The sequence below is a fragment of the Panicum hallii genome, chromosome 2, assembly GCF_002211085.1.
Source record: "Panicum hallii strain FIL2 chromosome 2, PHallii_v3.1, whole genome shotgun sequence".
NCBI lineage: Eukaryota > Viridiplantae > Streptophyta > Magnoliopsida > Poales > Poaceae > Panicum > Panicum hallii.
In genome coordinates, this window is record NC_038043.1 from 9,456,145 (window position 1) to 9,468,240 (window position 12,096).

At 47.6% G+C, this 12,096-nt stretch overlaps 1 protein-coding gene across 1 annotated transcript; it reads left to right on the top strand.

Annotated features, from left to right (window-relative positions):
• The first annotated feature begins 4,166 nt into the window (after nt 1-4,166).
• On the top strand, nt 4,167-7,795 carry LOC112880864 (tryptophan decarboxylase 2-like). The gene is made up of 4 exons (XM_025945602.1): nt 4,167-4,235; nt 6,728-6,792; nt 7,033-7,051; nt 7,670-7,795. Exons 1-4 carry the CDS (start codon nt 4,167-4,169, stop codon nt 7,793-7,795), a joined length of 279 nt encoding a protein of 92 aa, XP_025801387.1.
• The last annotated feature ends 4,301 nt before the right edge of the window (nt 7,796-12,096 follow it).

Below are 12,096 nucleotides of genomic sequence, written 5' to 3' on the forward strand. Positions count from 1 at the left end.
AACTGCTCGACTAGTAGCAACTGCTGGATTAAGCAAATATTGGACAATTGCCTTGAACATCTCTTCCCGTGGATCCAAAAGTAAAGAGCAGAAAATAAACTTAGACTTGCTTGCATTGCTTTGTAAGTGGTTTCATGTGCCATGCGCATCAGGTCCCTCATCGAAAAATCATGTGAAAGCAATGAGCGAATTCCTTCCGTTGCCATGCGTCTCATTTTTCACCCAAGGAATTTTAATTTGGTCCTAGTTTAAATCATGCCATACTAATTTGGAGTCTCATGGCCAAAATCGATCGGGCATCTGTGCAGAAGGACCATTAAACAGTAGGCATATCCAACCAGTTTTTCTGAGTTACAGATAACGTTCATATATAAGATGCAAAGATGCCTAGGTGTTTAGCTCGTATATTGCCAACCCAACGATTACTAGGTTGTTAGGAGTTTGGTTTGTGTCAATGGTGAAAAGCATTGGAAAAGCAGAGACCTATCTTGCCTTCGGTTACTCTTGGCCACCCAAGTTAAAAAGGCATTCCATGTGGCACTGTGATAGGTCCTATGGGGTACTATACTGGATACCTACCATGTGCCAATTTGCCTAACCTAGAGAGAATAGCTTAATACAAAAATTCTAACTTGCTAACTCTACGACCTAGGGCCGCCTCTGGCCTATGAGTTCCATGTGGCGTCCTTTTGTTCTGTACTCGAGGTTGAGGAGGTTCCAAAATCTCAACTCTCAGCGACTAGACAAACATAGTGTCATGTCCTGGTCTAATGTCTTGGTAAAATGAAAGAGAAATTCAAGTACAAGAATAAGAACAAACGTATATATTCTAGCATTTTTTGTCTGTGTCATTCCATGTCAGAGGAATGTCCTAGCTCAGTAACGATTAGCCTTTTGTTAGGAGTTGGTCTTCGGCACCTGTTTACTGCCTTGAACGAAGACTTTATTTCTTTTTTCATTGCAGGTTGATGTGGTCAGCCCTCGGAAAGAAGCCTGCGTTAGAGCTAGGGGCTGAAGACGAATATAGGAGCGAAGACTCTCGAGGCGAAGCTCGAGGACGAAGACTCTCGGTGGGTCCTGAAGCAAAGCTCGATAGCGAACATCCCCACTCGGGCAGCGTTGTGTCGCGGTGAACTCCAATCCATGGAGGCATTGAATCCATACTGAGCCTCAGTCTTCATTGGCAAAGGCCAAGAGCGGAGGTTTCAACAAAGGTGACGGTCAAGATGTCCAAGCCAAAGATTTCCCATTTCGATAATGTGGCGAAGAGACTATGAAAAGCCTATAACCAGGTGAAGGGTTTGAACTTATTATTGACATCTAAAACAATGTGAATACAAAGGTGCAATGCCAGATGTATATTCTGGAAATGTAGTAGTTTTGCCGGGGTGATTTCATAATAGTATGTTACGTCGGCTTTGCCTAAGGCGGCGTTGTAATTGAAAATACAGGTTTCCCTACGCACTGATTAATCTCAAGCAAAGGTCATATTCCTCTATCATTTATTGTTTCATTATTTGATCTATATTCGTAGTTTTACCTTTTGCTCTTAGTCTTAGAGTTCTTCTTGGGCTTTGTATCCTGTTAGAGATGGTGGGGATAGGAACTCAAGGACTTCTGTTCAAAAGAGCGTACGCGAAGAAGAATAAAGATGAATGGTTGTGTGAATGCAAAAATGGCCTAGAGGAGTTAGGGTATTTAGGGTCCAAGATTCAAAGAGATGCCTTGAATGGTCCAAAAGATGGAATTGGATCTACCATACCACAAGTGCTTGGTCCTTCACCAGAATAATTGTTAGTCTAATACTAGGTAACCATCAAATGCTACGTATTTAGGGCATGCGGAGGCAGCTGCCCGATGAAAGCTAGCAAAATAATAGGATTATAAATCTAACACTTTTCAGTACTATCAGCAACATTTGAAACGCTTCTACATATATAGAAAATAACATACTCCCTCTCTCCAGGTGTATATATAGAATTGCATTCTTTTCGGGATGACGGGTGTGTGTGGTAGCAGGTAGCCACTGATTAAAATCAGCTGCAGACTTCATTAACTTACGTGTTGGTGATCATGCAGCTAGTAGTCATGCGTTGCTCATTGCAACAGTAATGTCATTTTCAAAGTTAAGCAATTTCACTACCTACAACATTTTGTTTAAATAATTTCTTGAAGTGAGACCAATAAATGAAACTGGACAATTTTCCCCCCGGGGGGGGGGGGGGGGGGGGGACCTATAATTTTTATTAGTAAACCTCATTATACGTAACAAATGCAAAGGGACCAATCTAACCATGCTAGTCCAGCCCAAACTTAGACCTAGCCCAGCCCAGAACATAAGTTGGCCCAAGATCAAACCGAGATGGTATGTTTTGGATTGCGTGAGAGTAACGTGTCATCCAACAAGAAACTGTAACATCTTCTCAAAACAAAAAACGAAAAAAAACCCAACAAACAACTGAAAAAGATGCTACATGGAGAACACAAAATTGAAGTGTCTCAGTCAAGTTTAGGTGAAGGCTGGGATTGGACGATGAGGCGTTATTTTGAAGGAGTTTATGCTATGGGGCAACGCTCACGAGAGAGGCAGGTTGTGCCTGGTGATCTTAGATGCAAATCTCGGAGCCCACTTACTGCCGGTAGTATACCACTACCAGAATCAGGAGATTTTTCGTGAGGGCCAAAAACAGTTACGAAAATAGTAAAAAGATATCACTTTTATTTTTCACAACCGTGGTGATTCGTGGTGGCGTCCTCCATGAGATATATTATGCAACCAGGTCTACAATATATTGTGTTATCAATGCAAGTCAAAGCCTATGTACACTTAATAAACTAAGTAAAATGCATCCACCATACATGGAGTCGTCCAACAAGTTGTAAACATAGCAATACAGTGCATCAAGTTGTAGAATACGGTGGCCTACATGGTCCAAGATGGTGCACTCACGAAATCTTGTGTGCTAAGATGGAGTCATGGAAGGCTTAAGGGTACATGGAATGAGCAAAATGTCTCTACAACGATATACGCATTGTTGGCATACAATGGATCGTATTTGCACATTTCGAACAACTTAGTGTATGATGCGTGCAATGTTTGCAAGTTGTTGGATCAAAGTGAAATAATGATACAACTTTATGTGTAATGGGTGCACTTTACTCTAATAAATTTTCTCGGAGTTGTTAACTTGAATTATCCTGTCCTTGTCCTTAACTTGATCGTGTACCATTTCACATCCATGACTCATGTTATAATATCCACTCTGCATGTAACAATATCCACACTTCTAAAAAAACAATAGCCACTGAGCAGCCCAATTTGCATGAGTCCAACAGCAGGGCCCAAAAGACGCAGGCCATAGGCCAGAAAGTATGTGATGCCATATAGGGCCTACATGCACCTGTGTTGCGAGTGATATTGAGGTGAAAGTGTAATACCCTAATTTTCAAAATAAAAATTTAAATAAATTTTGTTAAAATTCTCTTTGGATCCATAAGATTTTCATTCCGTCATTTTTGATTTTATAGCATTTACCGTGAATTAATAGCAATTTACTAAACCATAAAAAAAATATAAGGAACTATATGTTTTGTGCATTTCATGCCTTATTACATTGTTTTATTGTTTGTCTTCCATTTGAATTTAAATTTTAAATTTAAATTCAAATGCATTTAAATACAATTCTCTTTCTCTCTCTTTTTCTAATTGGGCCTGGCCCACTTCCCCTTTTTTCTTTTTCCTCCTTGTGGCCCGGCCTAACCAGGCTTTCCTTTCCCCCGTATGGCCCAGCCCAGCTTCCTTTCTTTTCTCCTCCGCGCGGCCCAGCTTCCCGCGCGGCCTCTCTCCTTTCCTTCTCTTCCCTGCGCGCGGCCCGGCTTCGCCCGGCCCACCGCACGCCAGCCCTTTCCTCCCTTTCCCTTCTCTCGCTGACGGGTGGGTCCTGCCTGTCGGGACCTTCCCCCTCCCCACTACCGGCTCGAGCTCGAGCCCGAGTCCGACCACGGTCCGGCGCCACCTCGCCCGCGCGGCGTCTCGGGCCCGCACGCCCCGGCCACAGCAACCCTATTTAAGCGCCCCCCGTGCCCTAGCTTCTCCCCCAAGACGCAGCCGCCGACTTCGCCGAAACCCTAAGCACCCAAGCTCTTCCGCCGCCGCCATTGCCGCCATGCTTCGGCCGCTCGCCGCACCGCCGCTCCCCGCCGTCGAGCCAACACTCCTGGAGCTTCGCGTTGCAGTGAGGATGCTCGCCAGCCGCTTCTTCCCCGCCTTCCTGTGCTCGTAGATTGCTTGCTATCGTCCCGAGCCGCCCCTCGTCGCCGGCCGCTGTCGCCGCCCCCGAGCCCCTAGATGCGTTCCTCGCCTTGCTCTCTTGCTCCCCGACGAAACCCGAGTCTAAACCACGCTCAGAAACGTGTTTACGCGTTACTCGGGTGAACCGCCGCCGCTCGCCGCCGCGTCCCCGCGCCGTCAGCTGCTCCCCGCCGTACGATCCCGATCCAACGGGTTAGATTAGATCTAACCCGAGTCAATAGACCAGATACCGGTCAATCCGAGGTAGTTTTGCGTTTTAGCCCCTAAGTTTCATAGAAATCAACCCGTAGTCCACGGTAATTCAAAAGTAATCGCGAATAGATCCTTATTCTTCTGTTTAGGCTTCTGACTTTTCCAAAAATAGAACCCACATCCTAGACCCTTCTGTTTTACAATCTAGACCCTAGATCTAAAGTTTAATTATATTCTAGCCCTCGGTTTCTTTGGTCCGAGCTCTTTTAGTTTCAAATCTTCTACAAATAAGCCCCTAGAATCATGTTTTAACCATAACTTCCCTGTTTTAACTCCGTTTTCAACAATTCTCGCGCTCACGTGATCATTGCGACATATACAGTAGCTTTATAATGTTATTTTGCTCTGTTTATATTGTTTGGTGTACTGTTTCTTATTTATTGTATTTGTTTGCTTGTATGTACATGTGTGTTACGATAGACGGGACGCAGTTCGAGCGTCTGCAAGAGCCAAGCTTTGAAGATGTTCCCGAGCAGCAGCAGTTCTTTGACGAAGGCAAGTGGTCCTTGATCATACTTCTATCCTAATAACTTTATAAACACACACATTTACTTTATATGCATGCATGTGTCTAGAATATGATGGATCCCAAGCTAAGGATATGCCTAATTTCTTTTAAACTTTCTTGATTAAACCTGCGTTATTACATTATAGCTACGCTAGTTGCTTTACTTAGACTTTGGTTGGATAACCTGAAATCATGCTACACTGGTTTACTCATATTCTGGAATACTTTCATGGAGATAATTAAGATCATTGCATTAATTGGAACATGGAGAACCACCCAGGAAAACAGTGCAACCACAATACTATATAGTTTTGGTCTTGGCTAATTAATTAGAAATTTTAGTTTATGATAATCTTACCGTAAGGGCAAGAGGGGTTGCATCGTCGGGGTATAGCTCGGTCCTCTTAAGGGTGTGATATGGTTCTAGGTAAGGCGTCTGCCTTATTAGGAAGAGTTATGACCGCTTTGACTTGAAATCTTAGCGGATTGTCATAAGTTAGGGAATCTTTGTAAAGGCCTCGTTGTGAATCTCTGCCACTCACCTTGGAAGTGTTTAAGGGTCTTGCAAACTCGGACATCAAGGGAAATACGAATTGTGGGTAAAGTGTACAACCTCTGCAGAGTGAAAACTGATTTATCAGCCGTGCTCACGGTTAAGAGTGGCTTGGACACTCACATGATAAATGAGCTTAAAGATGATCTAAATCGATATTCCTTATTTATTCATTTATTTATTTATGTGGTGGATTATTTATCTCTAATATTTGTTTAAGGGTTGGTATATACTTACATTTAGTTAATGCTAGCTTAATAAAACTTGATCAACTAAAAATGCTTATCGCAGTTAAACCTTATCAGCTTTTCCTTGATCATAGCCTTGCATATCATATAGTTTACTCCTCTTGCTGAGTACCAACCATAAGTGTACTCAAGCTTGCTTTATTAAAACCAATGCTGCTCAGAACAAGATAATTATCCGGAGTTCCCCGAAGATTTTGAAGAATAGTAGGCGTATGTCTCCCAGTCATCTGTCTGTGAAGTTGAAATCCGCTGCTAGATATAAACATTTATTTATTCACTTAAGATTAAGACTGTTGGTCATATAATAAAGTACTATATACGATACTCTATTTCGTTATTGCATTGTTTCGGATATACACTTATGACGTCTATCATATATGTGGAACTTGATCGTGTTGTACATATGAGATGCATTCGGTTACCTTTTCAAAACCGGATGTGACAGAAAGTCTTTAGTCTTTGGTCTTCTAGTTCTTACGTGGATTCATTATAGTCAGCTTATGTAATGATCTACGGGATCCATGTTTATCTGAGTTTAAGGTCAAGTTCATTTTCTAGTCTGACACGTGTGTTGCTTCCTTGTGAAGGGGCATTTATGTGGTGCAATTTCTGCATCAATGTTCGTGATTCAAAAACATTTTCTTATGAATTTAGTCAATTTGACGGGACAAACTGAAGTGCAGGACTGGATTTCCCAAACAGTAATGAGAAGGGATGCACATACATTTAATTAACAAAAGGCTCCCATGTAAAAATTCTTACTCTAGAAGAGAATCCGGTGAGAAGTCAGTATCATTTTTATGTAAGTTCATTATTTGCATGGTGCCAATATTTTAACAATCTAACAATTTCAGGCTTCCCAAGCAAATTCTATTATTGATTACAAAGATTGGCAAATTTCACTCGGACGTCGTTTTAGGTAAACCCCGCTAGACGATTTCTATTACAAATTTTTGTATATAATTTTACTCCTGTGGTGAACCGATTAGAGCTTTTAAACGGCGGGAGTCATAGACCACCGCTAGGCTTGGGCTCGAAGCATAGCACCTTCTTGATTAGAACAAATCTCAGCGGGTCTCCCCGTGGTTGAGTTTTTTTTTATATTTTCTTATGTCCTTATGCTTAACACCTCTAAAATATAGTTTTTGTCTTATTCTAGAATCAAGACAAGTCTCAGAGTGAGGATTTCATAAGGAATTTCAGGAGCACTAAATTTTATACCACGTCAGCAAATTTGCTGACATAGCAGAATCATTATAGGGAGAGAGGAGGGAAGTTTTACGAGATGAGAGAGAAGTTTCATCTGCGTGACACTCATGCGGCTCGTTTACTGACATTTGCTTCATCCATCTAACACTCATGCGGCTCGATTACCAAGATATTTTTCGATACAACTTCTGATCTCTGTTCAAGATTTGAGGTAAAATGAATAATAAAAAACCAACTACTCCCTCCGTCCCAGTATATAAGACGTAACTACTTCTGGTTCAAAGGTCAAGAAACGTATTTAATTCTCTCTATCAATACTAGTATTGCTTGCTTTTTATTATATAGAATTTTACGTCTTATATATTAGGACGGAGGGGAGTACTTTCTTTTTGGTACTAGTAAACCATAGAAGCGTAATATATTTTCTTCTCTGTCGTGACTTGAGATGTCTCCAATTCACAACAATAATTCAGGCAGTGACTCCAAGGACCTTTTCGCTTGTTTGTTTCCGCCTTTAGTGCTGTTGCTGCTCGGGAAATGTTGTATCCACTGGTACTGCTCTGGTTTCTTTCTCCATCACGGAACAGGATCTTTCTGGCATGTTCGTCTTGCGATTTGCAGTAGGAGTGCCGCTCACAGAGCAGCAACGCGTCTTTGCTGCTTGGAAGCTTCTGCAAGATTTGGCCACCAAACAGTTAGGACGTTCACAATAAAATTCATTGATTTCAACTCTCTCTGTTTAGTGTTTAGGCCTCCAACCATACGGCCTCTGCATATATTTGTGGTGCAAACACGCATGCTGTGCCGCAAAGGGAGGGCTAGTCTGGCCTGTGCATAATAATACCAGCAAGTGGTGTTTATCTGTCACACCCGATTATGAAAACAAAATTGAATGCATCTTATAGGTACACTAAGATCAACTTACACATACATGAATATATCAAAATATACGTGAATATAACAAAAGATAATGTTCAAAAGTAAACAAAATAGTAAATAACATTATTACACTCTGAATAAAATAGACATGAAGGTCTTAAGTGTTTCACTGAAATCCTAAACGAGATCCGTCATAAAGCTTCTTCCACAGGCGATTGACTGGTGAACGCACGCCTAGAACTCCTCGAAGTCGCTATAGTGTTCCACTTCCACGTTCTCTTCTGAACAACGGTTAGGCAAGGGTGAGTACTCTTATGGTTGGTACTTAACAAGTGGGGGAAAGATGCAAGGCCATCAAGGATAGGTTGAAGGGCTTACGGCGGTTAGCATTTTTTAGTTGATCATATTTTATTAGCAAGCATCTATTTAACTAGATGTAAGTTTATACCAACCCCAAGATTAAGCATAAAGGAACAACAACATTATAACAAAACCAAGGAACCACAAATTATTTTATCTTTAAGTTTGATTATCATGTGAGGGTCCGCTCGTAACCATGAGCACGGCTGATATATCAGTTTTACACTCTGCAGAGGTTGTACACTTTCACCATAATTTGTATTCCCCAAAATCGTCCGGGTTTGCAAGGCTCTTAAACACTTCCATTGGTGAGTGGCGAGGGGTTCACTATGAAGCCTGTCGGTACATACAGACAGGGGTACCTCCTGCTAGGGTGTCCAGGCCCTTGGCGTCTCGCAATTCGTGATCTCCCCTTTTTGCCTTCTGGGGGACGTGGCATACGGCCCGGGTCTGACAGCTGGGACCGTGGTCTCCGGACCCTCCCCGTGCTATTCCGGAACCGGGGCCCCCACGTCCCCAGGAAGGCTGGAGAGATCTCGGGTAGCCCCCGACCAGGGAGGTCCGGGGCCGCCACGTGTGATGGCCGGACCATCACAGGCCAGACCGCTCCGACCAGCCCCGGGGGCCCGGACCCCCTCCCCCCGGGAAGGGGTCCGGCGCCGCCGCGTGCCGTCCTGCGGTGGGAGCGGGGCTGGCCCTGCCATGTGCCTACGGCTAGAGGCCCTTCGCGGGTCTCCAGCCCACCTACCAGCATTTAATGCGGTAGCTGGGCCGGGCACGCCCAAGTCAAAAAGAGCGGCCTGCCACTGACACACGGAGCAGGTAGTCTGACACCACGGTAAGCCCGCCTGTTTCCAAGGCGGCGTGTCGTATCACCGTGCACAGTGCGCGGACTGTGTACAGTCCCGTCATGGCGCTGCGTGCGTGATGATGGCCTGTAATAGGCGAGCCAAGGCGTGCGCTGCAACAGTGCGCACGCAACGGGTCAGCGTTGTTTCACCGCCTGGCTGAAGGTTACATCCCAACAGTGACAGCACGGCTTCGCTGTTGGGCAACACTGACACCGGACGCTATGCAAGACAAGGCTGTGCACGGCCATATCCTGGCCATGGATACGCACATCAACTTCCCGACAGAGAAGACTACGGAGAGGAGCTGGAGATGAAGATCTCCATATCTCACATAGAGTAGGCTCCTGTTGGCTGGCCCACCTGTCGGGCCCCCGCACAGTGTAAGCACCTCCCTTGAGTTATAAAAGAGAGAGTGTACTCGTTAGAAGATAAGTTCTTAGACATACAAGCTGGGGCCAAGTTCCACCCAGGCTTACACAATCAATACAGCTCCCAAGTGGACGTAGGGTGTTACGCTCAGGCGGCCCGAACCACTCTAAATCTTCGTGTCCTTCCTGTGTTTATCGGTCCGCCGATCGAGCGCTCCTAAGTCTCCTCCAAACCCATCCTTAACTAGGATTAGGTGGGTGCTTTCCGCCACCCGGCTGGAGAATTCCTCCGACATTTGGCGCGCCAGGTAGGGGACTTAGGTTTGGTTTGCGCTCGGTCGACCTCCACAACATCCATGGCGCAGGAAGATGGTAACAATGACCTCCTGTTGGGCGAGGAGGTGGCGTCCACGACGCCACATGTTTCCCGTCGACCGACATCCAGGGCGGCGCGAGCAGCTCTGCAACGCGCTGCGGCGCGGGCCTCAGTGGCCCAATCGGTGCCCGCACCGAATGGGCCGCTCATGGCAGTCAGGGAGTTGCTCCGCAACCCCCTGGTGAAGCGGCCTCGCCCGACGCACTGAGGCAATGGCGTGACGACGTCGACCGCCTCCTCAACCTGGCACAGGCTTCCCCGTGTTCCGCGGGGGGGTCTGCCCCCAAGCAACGCCGTCATCAGGGTGGCGCGTCCGGCTCTGTGCATTCATCGTCAGTGAGGAGTGCACGAACCGAAGATCTCCGGGCGGAGCTCAACCGCAGACGTGCGGGAGAGGATGCCCGTGTCTCCATCGAGCGGGCGCGCGGTCGCCGGCTCAGTATCGAGAGTCGCAACCTTGATGCCGAATTCGCTGCGGTAGTTCCGGCCCCGCAGGGACCTGCCCAGGCGCCGGTGTCTAGGGTGGGCTGCGCTGCACTCACAGACCACCTTCGCGCGGTTGCCTGGCCGTCCAAGTTTCAGCCACACCTGCCGGAGAAGTACGATGGGTCCTCCAACCTGTCAGAATTCCTACAGGTCTACATCACCGCCATCACGGCGGCTGGAGGTAACGACGCCGTCATGGCAAGTTACTTCCATGTAGCCTTGACCGGGCCAGCCCGGACCTAGCTCATGAACCTTATCCCGGGGTCTATCCGATCCTGGGGTGAGCTGTGCGCACAGTTCACGGCAAACTTTGCCAGTGCGTACCAGCAGCACGGAGTGGAGGCCCACCTCCATGCTGTGAGGCAGCAACCCGGAGAAACCCTCCGGGCCTTCATCTCCCGTTTCACCAAGGTACGTGGAACGATTCCGCGTATCTCCGACGCGTCTATTATCATGGCTTTCCGACAGGGAGTCCGTGATGAGAAGATGCTGGAGAAGCTGGCGACCCACCAAGTGGAAACCGTCACCACCTTGTTCGCTTTGGCGGACAAATGTGCTAGGGCTGCAGAGGGCCGTGCATGGCACTCTGCAACCCAAGTAGGGCCCGCCCAGACGAGTGGGCCCAGTGTCGCTGCTCCTGGCAGTGGCAAGAAGAAGAACAAGAAGAACCGTGGCTTTGACAAGTCACGAATCGGGGGCCCGGCTGTTGCAGCAGCAACGACCGGGGGCCAGAACCCCCGTGGCAAGCGCCCACGACAACAGCGCACCGACCCTGGGTCATGCCCTGTCCATCCTGGGGCTCGCCATAGCGCCACTAAGTGCCGTGAGATCCAGAAGCTTGCGGAGCGCCTTAGCAAGAGGTGTGATCAAGCCTCCAGGTAAGGCTCCTCCCCTCCGCGGCGATCTGGCAAGGAGAAGGTCTCCGACGCTGACGCAGCTGCGACGGAGAGGGAACTGGGGTATCAGACCCCCAACAGAGACCTTAAGGGCCTCTTTCACCTGTCCGACTCCGAGTCCGGTGGTGACGAGCGTCGTAAGAAGCTGTACGTGATGTACGGCGGCAGCTCGGAGCTCATCTCCCGACGGGACGTCAAGACCCTCCGCCGGGAGGTCCTCTCGGTGAAGCCAGCGACGCCGAAGGCGGCACCGCACCAGCGGTGGAAGAACACCACCATCTCCTTCGGGCCGTCGGACTGCCCGGAGAATATGGCGGGAGCTGGTGTGCTGCCGCTTGTCATGGCACCCACCATCTCCAACGTTCGCCTTCATCATGTGCTGATTGACGGAGGCGCCGGCCTCAGCGTCATCAGCTATGCAGCTTTCAAACACCTGCAGATCCCGGAGTCCAAGCTGGCTCCTTCGCGCCCGTTCTCCGGAGTGGGCCCTGACCCAGTGTACCCGGTAGGGACCATCACCCTACCGGTTACATTTGGGACGGAGGACAACTTCCGCACCGAGAACGTGTAGTTCGAGGTTGCGGAGGTTAACCTTCCCTTCAACGCCATCATTGGCAGACCGGCCCTGTACCGGTTCATGGCCATTGCCCATTACGGGTATTTAGTCCTGAAGATGCCTTCTCCGGCAGGTGTCCTCACCGTCCAGAGCGACCGGGCCGCTGCCGTAGTAGCGGTCGAAAAGCTCCACGCGTTGGCAACAGGACTCGCCCCTGCAGCTGGCGCCCAGGGGTCCGACCC